The following is a 9,962-nucleotide window of genomic DNA, read 5'->3' on the forward strand; positions in this document are numbered from 1 at the left end:
CAAAAAAAAAAAAAATAAAAAATAAAAAAATAAATAAATAAATAAATAATACTAATCATTTACTGAGCACTTACTATTGCTCTGACAACCCAATGAAGTGCATGCTATTATTTCTACCTATTTTATAGATAAGAAAACTAGGGTTAGGAGAGGTTAATAATTTGCCCAAGGTCAAGAAAATGCTAGAAAATGCAGGGCCAAGATTTGGAACTGAGACCTGTTGGATGTGGTGACCACTTAATCATACTGCTTCCCACAAGTTTAAAGGCAATCCATTATTTACTGGGCACCTCCTGGAACCTTGGCACTGAGCCTAATCATTTAATAACACACCTGATTAGAGACTTTCTTTTTTAAATATTACATTTCCTTGCCAAAAGAATGGTAACATTAATACAGTTGCTCCCTTTGGCCAGGAGTGTAAATAAACAGACATTAACAAAAGCCGCCCACTGGGCTTACGGTAGAAATGCCCACACACCAACCAACAGAACTCTAGCTGACACATTTAGACACCTCCTCCTTCCCCCTTCCCAGTCACCCGGTCATCAATCATCTCCCAGCTGGTTATCTTATCCTTAAAAGAAACCTCTCTCACACTCCCTCCTATCACTATCACAGATCAGCAAAGCCATCCCCATCCTCTTTTTCCCCTTTTAAAGTTAATATTCTGGAATATCCTGACCTTGGGAGCACTGTAGACAAATTCAGCACATCTAAGATAGTTCAACCTGTCTCAGTTCCCCAAAATAACTGCCAACAGAGGCAGAAGTTAAACATACACTTCAGCCTTTTTTTTTGTCTAACAGAGATGATGTCCTTCTCTCTTTGCTACCAAGTGTAGCTTCTGGGTCACCCCATATTGTCTATGTCCTGAGTTGGGAGTGTGATCCCTTAGGTGCATTATTCGGAGGCAAACCTAATTTGTAGAAATCGTCCTCTGAAATCCAGGAATAAACTCTTGACTATTTTCAGACAGAGATAGAGGTAGGAGTCTGTAGAAATGAGCTAGGAAGGAGCTTAAAATACTTCACATTCCAGAAACACCCTCCCTTCCCCCAGGAGATGGCTTTATTCCCACTCCTTTCTCAGCAGAGTTGACTCAAAAGAGCTGAAGCTTGGAGTCAGGCAGCTGGTACTAGCTGTGTGGGCTTAGACAAACGACTTAAATGTCTCTGAGCTTCAGTTGGCTTCTCTGTGAAATGGGGCTGACGGCATCCTGCTCTCCAGGTTATTGTAAGAATTAAGATACCCAAAACTACTAACATTCATGCCTGTACCCATGGGTCCATAGTATTGTACTAAGCGCTTTCAACAATCTTATTGAATTCTTTCAAGGTCCAATAAAGGGAGATACGTCCTACAAACCAGACCCTTGACTAATGGCCTCAAAAAAGGAAGATAAATACACTGGGAGTTTTAAGAAAAGAGTTCCAATAATCCATGTCAGTTTTACAGAACAGCTTCTTAGGTTCTAAGTTTGTTACCTATGTGCAGTGGGGGACTAAGTGGAAAAAGCTTACCTGATAGGAGACTGGGCTTGGGATCCTGATTTTGCTACATGGCTTTGAGCAAGAAAACTCTCTGGGCTCCAGTGCCATCAGGCAGATATTGTTTACTTACCAGGTTGGAGGGTCACAAGAGGGTCACTTTGTAAATGTGAGGAATTAAGAGGAGCTTTTTGACCCTACTGAGGCTCCATAGGAATCTGGGTGGGCAATACCAACCCAAGTCCCATCTGTAAGGAGGAGTTAGTGGAGGCGTCTTTCACCATGATGCTCATGGCCATCCTGAACAGCAACTGTTTTCTTTTCAGTCCCAGATGGGGCCCCTTGGCAGCAAGACTATCCCACCCAGCACACATATGCCTCAGAGTTGCTGGTCATGGGACATTTGCTCCATTTCATCCCAATAAGTGGCAGGCACAATAGCCCCAAAGAGAGAGTTTCAATGAGCAGTTAAATGATAGAATTCCATGTTTACCTCCACCACATACCTGATGCTAACAAACAAGCTGTTCATGATAATGTAGTGACTAAGACCTCCTGCTCTGGAGATAGGCAGAGCTGGTTTCAAATCACAACTTACTTACAAGCTTGTGAATTTGCATAGCTTTGTTTACTCTTAGAACCTCAGTTTCTTCATCTGTAGCCCTGACACATGGTTGATATGGCAGAGTGTTCAGACATAAGCAGCGACCTATGAGGAACAGCTATTACTGAATTCCCCTCTCTTGCATTTACAGCAAGTTTATGAGAACTGTGGGAGGAAAATGAAGCTTAAACTTTATTTCATTAATTAAGGGAGGAAGAATGTTTTTTCTGAGACAAGGTCTGGCTCTGTTGCCCAGGCTGGAGTGCCGTGGCGCAATCTCGGCTCACTGCAACCTCTGCCTCCCAGGCTCAAGCCATCCTCCCACCTCAGTCTCCTGAGTGGTTGGGACTATAAGTGTGTGCCACCATGCCTGGCTAATTTTTGTATTTTTTATAGACATGCATTTTCGCCATGTTGCCTAGGCTGGTCTCGAACTCCTGAGCTCAAGCAGTCTGCCTGCCTCAGCCTCCCAAAGTGCTGGGATTACAGGCATAAGCCACTGCACCCAGCCAGGAGAAAGAATTTTAGAACTATCTTTCTGTAAGAAAAAAGTACATTGCAACATAAATTCTCAGAAAAATGTTTAAAACACGTCTTGCAGAAGGTCATCATACCACTAAGATAAGAATAACACCATCCTAAAGAGTATAAGGCTTTATAGTTTAGAAAGCAGTTTAAAGTCTACCACTTTATTCAATACCTGCAAAAACCCAGTGAAGTAGCATTTATCCCCATTTTACTGATAAGGAAACTAGGACTCAGAAAGATAAAGCTAAAGGCCGCAGAAGTAGTGGAGCCAGGATTTCAAGCCTTCTAAAGTACAAATTCAGCACTCTTTGCAATTCACAAGAGAATTCCGTGTTCACTGAGTACTGAGCCTACATTGTTTCAACATGTCTGAAATGGCATTTCAGGAACCCAGAGTGGAATGACCAGGTTAGCAACATGGTTAGAGAAATGCAGCCCTCTGGATCACTTGTGGCTACCCTGAAATAGTTTTCCGTGGTTGAGGAGGACTCAGGTGGCATAAGCTGCCCCCACTCTGACATGTTTGAGAAATCTTTTATTAGAAGATGTCCCAGAAGGCAACATTTGAAAATCAGGCAATCAAGAATCACAACTAAATACAAAATTTCAGGTGAACTTGCCTTTCAAAATAAATCAGACCCTTGCAATGGGAGAATTGCCCAAGAGTTTTTTTTCTTGTACAAAAACAGTTAACACCACTTTGCAAAAGGCATACAAAAATACAATATAAAAAAAAAGACTCCCCCCAGCAGAATACCCAACAGCAGCTTATAAAACACAAGCTATTCAGGTGAGACATCAGTAACCTACACCCGAACTGTCTGCCATAGACAGTTCCAGAAGTCAGCTGGCTTTTGTAAACCATGCTCCAGAAGGGTAGAGAGGCGATTTCCAAACATCCCCTGGGGTCCTTTGAGGCCAAGAAGCAACCTCAGAAAGAAACCATTATGGACAATAGATTTGGAAGTAGCAGCTGGTTTTCCAGAGCCACATATAGTACTTACCACCCCCTACCCACCCCAACTTCCAAACCCAGAGCCAGCAGGCACCTGCTGTCCTGGGCAGAGTTCTGGAGGGACTGCTGGTCCTTTTTCCAGGACAGGCCTAGAGGTGCCTGAGGTTACCCACATGACAACTGCTAGGTTGGGTGACTTCCCCAGACCGGAGGCTGCACGTGGATTCCACTTGGAGCTGCCGAGTCCAGCTGGGGTAACATCCATCATGGTTGGCTAAGCATATCTCCTGGAGGCTCCTTTAAAACCCACCAGAAGCAAGTCCACCTTCTGGAGCACTGGATGAGTCCCAACAGCTCCCCCCAAAACTTCAGAAAGGCCCAGATTCTGGAAAAGAGATCTGATTCATGGCAGACTGGCGGGGGCCCAAGGGTAGCTACAGAGCCAGCAAGCTCCTTGGAGTTGCATGAGAAGGACAGATTTGCATGGTTCCAGAATTTCAAACTCGCCGGTCAAGGATTGAGACGAGAGGCAGGTGGGAAAGAGGCAGCAGTGCCATTCTCCCTCTGAGGTGTCTTACACCTGCCTTGAGAAAAGATTGGACCTCAAGTGCCCCTCGGAAAATACCTGGGCAGGGATCAAGTTCATGCATGAGCCAGGCCTCCAAGCTATCCCCAGGCCCCAGGCTAGGACCCATTTCCCTGTGTCTTGGGGAAATATTTCTGACCTGTGGGAAAGGGTGCTGTAGAGCCCATTGCATAACAAAGGCATAATGGAACAAAAAAGTCCCTTGTAAGGAAAGAAAGGTCCCTCCCTCAGAAGAGAGAGCTCAGAGGGCTCTGAGACAAAGAATCTAGAGGCCAAGCTTTTTAAATGTTCCCAGGGTCGCAGCATTGAGAGTGGGAGGAAGGGGGTCAGCTAACATCATAATATATATATTAAAGGTTTCCAACTCCTCGGCTGCTGTAAAGTGTCTGACAGTGAGGTAATGGTCCATGTTGATCAAGTCTGCGAGCCTGTCTTCACCCAAGACAGCTCGTGTGTCTTCGGGAAAAAGGAGCCTCAGGGAGAGCATCCAGGCCCAGCTGTCCTTGCGTCACCCCAGAGACACCAGTTGGGAGCATCCTTTCCTAGCCTAAAGCTCATGCAGAGTGTGAGATTTCATGCAGGCTGGAGCCCCTGACAACATCCACCACCTGTTGCATAGCATCTGTCAGCCTTTTCTTCGGAGCTAGCGAGCTAGGCAGACCCCAAGGCTCCTCAGTCAGCTGCCTGCTGGGAAGCCAAAGGCGCCAGAGAACATACAGCACTCCCATGAGTCAGGGAAGAGGGAGAGCTGTGTTTCAAGGTTTCCAAGAATGCAAGCCTTTATTGTGTGTGCACCGGCTGCAATGCATTCTGGGATCTACTGTCCAGACTGTCCCACCATAACCAAAATGTGCAAATTACTAAAGCGGAGAAGGAGGTTAAAAAATAAACTTGTGTCTTTGTAAGACAGAACTGTCAGGCTTTTTGGTCAGTTAGTAGCCACTGAGGTATGCAATTCTTTTCTGCAATTGCTGCTGCCGGCATCGGAGCTGCCTTTTCTCTGTAGCCATCCTCTTCTCAGCGCCCACCAGGGCTTGCAAGTATTCCAAGGCCTTGCTTAGGATCACTACTTTGGGGGCCTTAGAGCAGCTGGCCAGGGTGGGCACCTGGTCCCTCAGGGCCAAGAATCGCGAACGCAGGTCATTCCGCCTCTTGCGCTCCAGGAAGTTGTGGTTCTTCCTCTTGGTCACATCCTCAGTATCAGAACTGACAGGTTTGGGGTGGCAGGACTGGGCAGCCTCACTTTCTACAGGTGGGGGGCTCACAATCTCTTCATCCTCCTCATCTTCCTTTTCCCCTGCAGCATCTCTCTCCAGAGCCTCTTCTTGGGGACCCCTCTCTGAAGCCTCTTCTTGGGAGCAGCTTTCTGGAGGAAAACGGGCAGCATAGTTGTGCTGTTGCTGATGGATGGAGATGTGGAAATGCTTCATGCAGGGATCCAGGGGGTCTGCTCGCACCGTGATGGTGACCGGCTTCCGAATACCCAGAGACTGCCTCTTCTCTACTGTCACAACATCGATTTCTTCATTCTCTGTCCAAGAAAAGAGATCAAGAGAAGAAACACATCCCATGAGAAACGTAAACATAGACCCTACAGTTTTAGCTGTCTATGCTGGTGCTTGGGAAGGTAGGTGGACATTTTTCCAATTTAGATATAAACAAATCAAGGTGAGCAGAAAGCTGATTCATTTGTAATGGGGTAAGGGCACAGTGAAGGAAAGGAGGGGACATTAGCAAGAAGGAAAATATTCTCCAATTTCCTTTTGCACAGCAAGGCTTAGATAAGAACAAAAGGCAGACCCAAGCCAACAGCCCCCAGTCTGCAAAGGCTCTCCCCTCCCCCACGGAGGGGATGGAGAGAAAGAGCTACTGACCTGGGACAAAGTTTAGCTATAAAGATCTTCCCTAGTCGGGCTCTTTCATGCCCCATCAGAATTGTAAATGAGGGGTCTGTGGGCAGAGCTGCCCTTTGTTCCTGCCCAGCACAGCCTGCACTTGGGGAATTGTTACTTTTCACAAGTTATAAATCCTATTATTCCCCCACCTCTCTATTCTGCCATCCCTTTCAGCTGAAGATTCAGAGAAGGGAGGGCTACAACCCATCCCTCTTCACCCACAGAGGGGAGGGAAAGGGTTTCCCTTAGGAGCATTTTGCTCCTGGGTTCAACGGGTTTCTAAAGTCATCCATCATTTATAGGTCGCCTGCCCCACCTCCTTCCCTGGACCAGAAGGTTAGATTTGTAATCACAGGTCGGTGAAGCTGCAGGAACTTCACAAAGGTACAAGCGACCATTTCCAAACTACCTGCACCAGAGGCGGAGACTGGGCAGCAGAATGTCCCAGATATGGGGCCCAAAACACCAGAGACCAGGAGACACGTGTACATGCCCTTATCATTCGCTGGCTTGAAGGTCTCTTAGGTTAACCTAACCAGGAGAGGGGCAATTGGGAGAAAACTCTCCTCCTGCTCCACACATTTTGCGGCCTCCACACAGAAGCCCACCTTAATGGATCTAGGCCTCACAACCGAAGAGCTCCGTTCTCAGCTTCTTTGCATACCAGGAAGCTTGAGCCCCTTTGTCGGGAAGGCTTCCATTGTGTGGACAATCGCATTATTTCTCCATTAATAAAACCTGACCACTCAGCCCTCCTGGCCCCAAAGCCCATGATTGGCTGATTACGCTGTGTTTGGAATGCTGTCTTACCCAGCCCCTAGCCTCTATTGGATGAGCTCTGCTGCCAATCACTTTCCCCACCCCCCGCCTCATTGTTTGCAATCTGTTGCATTTTGTTCCAGGCCATGTGGCCTGTGAGTGAACCAGAAGCTCACAAACAGGTTCAGGTTAAAGGGTAGGTCAGAAAAGGATTCAGCAGGCTTCCCTACATCCCAAACCTTTAATTTTCAGTGTTAAGTCTCATGGCTCAGGAAGATTCTATCTAAGAAAGAAATAATTTAAGACACCATTCTCCCTTTCACAGAGTAGTGTCTTACTCTACCCAGACAAGGAAATGTCTTCAGCAGGACAATCTAGTCCAACCCCATTGTGCGCAAATGGGGAAATTGAGGCCCAGATCAGCCAAGTCCACATATCACCTTTGTAACTTTCTGGATCTCAAACTAAAACGTCCAAACTTCCAAAACAATGCTCATTCCACTCTACCACTCCACCAGCCGTTGTAGAGATATATCTTTATTGGTTTTTTGATCTCAAGATTCTTTCCAGCCATCAAACGAACATAAACTCTTGGTGTAGAAAACAAGCCGGTTAAAAACGACCTTAACACAGTGGACCAGGAAAAAAAAAAAAAGACTTTTAATTTTTCTTGTTATCCTATTTTTCCTCTCAAGTGTATGACAACTTCCATACCCCATTCCCCAGTTCCCTATCGAATTGTCATGTAAAAGTTATTCCTAAAAGCTACAGTGAGTTTTCTTGGTCCTGATTTATTTGTCACCAGCCTCAGTCTACACTCTACAAAAATACCCTCTCCAGTATTTCTCATGGGTGTGGAGGTCTAAGATGCCAGAACAAGAACAATGTAGTTTAGTGGCACAGGATGCCCTAGTCTGCCCTCAGTGAGGTTTGCCCTTGCATCAAGGATGGGAGAGGAGGGCCTGGAGCTCTATGGCCTTGACCCCAGCACGTAGCCCACAGGTTGCCACAAAGTAGGGGCCGGTGAATATTTGTTGAATGCAAGGGAGCAGCTGAAGCTGGAGATGTATTGAAAGGGAGCGAGAAGGACACTTTTCCATCTTAGGACAAACAGCAAGGCAAGGTGTAGTGCCTCTAAGATAAGCTACCACAAAGACCCAAACATCAAGGAAGAGGTGCCTGGTTGGGATGGAGCACTGGGAAAGAGGGGCTGGCTAGATGGCAGAAAGCTGGAGCTGACTTGTAGTGATTTTCTATCTCTAAGCCTCAGTCTTTCCATCTGTTAATGGGGAGTGTTCATTCTTTCCTTCCTGTCTCAGGGATGCACGAGTGGTAAGTGGTGGTGGGGAGGCACAAGAGGGCATTTATTATTGGCATTTTTAAGTAAAGCCAACTGGAGACCTAGTTTTTTAAAAGGATGGGCTTTGGCTTTGCACAAAAGGCTCTCAGCTTCTTCTCCCTCTAGGGGAGTGTGAGTTTCCCAGGGAAAGAGGCAGCAGCAAAAAAACTTCAGGCTTGGAGTGACTCTTAAGGGATCCCCTTCCGGACTCGTTAGGACAGAAATCCCTTACAGTCCAACCCCGGTATTGTCCTCTCTAAGCGCCAAACCTCACTACATATCCCTGGTCCCCTGGGGCTCCAATAATCATCAAAGGGACGCTGGCTCCCACGCCACTTCTCCAAACTGTTTACCAACACACCCACGTGCCAGACATACACGGTTGGGGGCTACACGGGCAGCTTCAGCCAAAGAGAGGGGGAGATGGCCCAAGAGCTTGAGAAGAGCCAGTGCCTGACCTCAGGCAGGGGCAGAGCTTTGGCCACCCATGGGGTGGCCCCCTCTTGGATGTCTCGGGGAGGTCCTTACCCGAGTCGCTTGGGCTCTCGGACCCGGAGCAGGCCTGGGTCTTGGGTTCGCCCAGCGGACAGGGGGCGGCGGGCGCCGGGTTGCCGGCTTCGAGGCTGGGAGTGCAGTCCGGGGCGGCGGACGCCTTGGGCGGGTTCCCCCGGGGCGCGCCAGCGGCGAGCCGGTCGCTCACAGCTCTCTCCAGCCGTTCCCGGGCCGAGAAGCCGCTCCACATGCAGTCGCGGCGGATGATGGAGGCGTAGTTCCTGCCCCAACCTTTCGAGTGGCCCCGGGATTCCGCTTCGTCCCCGGTGCACCCTCCGGGCCACGGCTCCGGGGGACCAATCCCGGGGGCCGGGTCCCCTGCGCCGGGACCCAAGCCCCAGGGCGGCGACGTGGGGGGCGATGGCACCAGCTCGAATTTCTTCCAGATGTCCTCGCTGGGCGCCGTGGAGCGGTAGAAATCCTCCCCGCAGTCATAGTCGTAGAAATAGTGCTGGTACGAGTCGTAGTCCATGTCCGCTCCCTGCGGGAGGGAAATGGGGACGTGCTGACCGGGTGCCGGCCGGGAGAAGGAGGCGTCCCTGGGTGCCTCGGCACAGCCGGCTGCCCGGCTCTCGTTCCTCCCCAACCCCACCGGCTTGCAGCCTGCGCCCAATCCTCGCGTCCCGGGAAGCCGGGCCCCGGGTCAGAGTGGCAGGGGAAGCCAATCGCAGAGCGCGGACCCGGCTGCGGGCAGCGAGTTCAAAGCAAACTTTGCCAGCGCCGCCCGGAGCGCAGCTCCCAGGGCCCGGCGGGGCCGGGCGGGGGCGCGCCGTGCCCAGAAGGCACCCTGCAGCCAGCCCGCACCGCGGGACCCGCTCCCGTGCCGGGGCCACCCGCAGCCTCACCTCGCTCCCGCCGCCCGCCTCCTGGAGCGGACCGGCTCCCCGCCGGCTCGGGGCAGCCCGGCAACCCGCACACACGCACATGCGCGCCGCCGAGAGCGCGGCCCGCACTCACGAGCGCGCCCCCCGCGCGCGCGCCCCCTCCCTCGCTCGCGCACGGTGGCCCGGACGCTCTCGGGATCGGCGCGGGAGCGCGAGCTGCAGGCGCATTGTTTCCTGGCTGCCTTATATCTCGTCGCGCGCCCGGGACCCAGGGACTGGGGGGCGGGCCCTATGGAACAAACCCCGCCTCCTCCCTGCCCACTCCAGGCAGTCGACAGGTGGGGCAGGCCCCACCTCCTGGCAGCGCTCGCCCACTCCGTTCTATCCCCGGTAGCCCCCCAAATAAATTGCACGCTGGGGAGCGCAAACA

The 9,962-nt window shown here is 50.2% G+C and overlaps 1 protein-coding gene and 1 long non-coding RNA gene across 2 annotated transcripts; one reads left to right on the forward strand and one right to left on the reverse strand.

Moving 5' to 3' along the window:
- Window positions 1-2,666: 2,666 nt before the first annotated feature.
- Window positions 2,667-9,761, reverse strand: MYCL (MYCL proto-oncogene, bHLH transcription factor). The gene is made up of 3 exons (XM_025399526.1): window positions 9,554-9,761; window positions 8,685-9,189; window positions 2,667-5,694 (listed from the first exon to the last, which is right to left on the reverse strand). The coding sequence occupies exons 1-3, from the start codon at window positions 9,632-9,634 to the stop codon at window positions 5,096-5,098; spliced, it is 1,185 nt and encodes a 394-aa protein (XP_025255311.1). The 5' UTR covers window positions 9,635-9,761; the 3' UTR covers window positions 2,667-5,095.
- On the forward strand, window positions 5,465-6,824 carry LOC112633105. The gene is made up of 2 exons (XR_003121487.1): window positions 5,465-5,790; window positions 6,361-6,824. It is a non-coding gene; the product is annotated as an uncharacterized LOC112633105 (long non-coding RNA).
- Window positions 9,762-9,962: the final 201 nt, after the last annotated feature.

Source organism: Theropithecus gelada, chromosome 1 (assembly GCF_003255815.1).
Source record: "Theropithecus gelada isolate Dixy chromosome 1, Tgel_1.0, whole genome shotgun sequence".
Lineage (NCBI taxonomy): Eukaryota > Metazoa > Chordata > Mammalia > Primates > Cercopithecidae > Theropithecus > Theropithecus gelada.

Coding starts and splice junctions, on each gene's coding strand:
- MYCL (XM_025399526.1), bottom strand. CDS start 9,634: ATGTGCGTGTGTGCGGGTTGCCGGGCTGCCCCGAGCCGGCGGGGAGCC. Junction 9,190..9,553: donor AGGCGGGCGGCGGGAGCGAG/GTGAGGCTGCGG, acceptor TCCCTCCCGCAG/GGAGCGGACATGGACTACGA. Junction 5,695..8,684: donor CGAGAGCCCAAGCGACTCGG/GTAAGGACCTCC, acceptor TTTCTTGGACAG/AGAATGAAGAAATCGATGTT.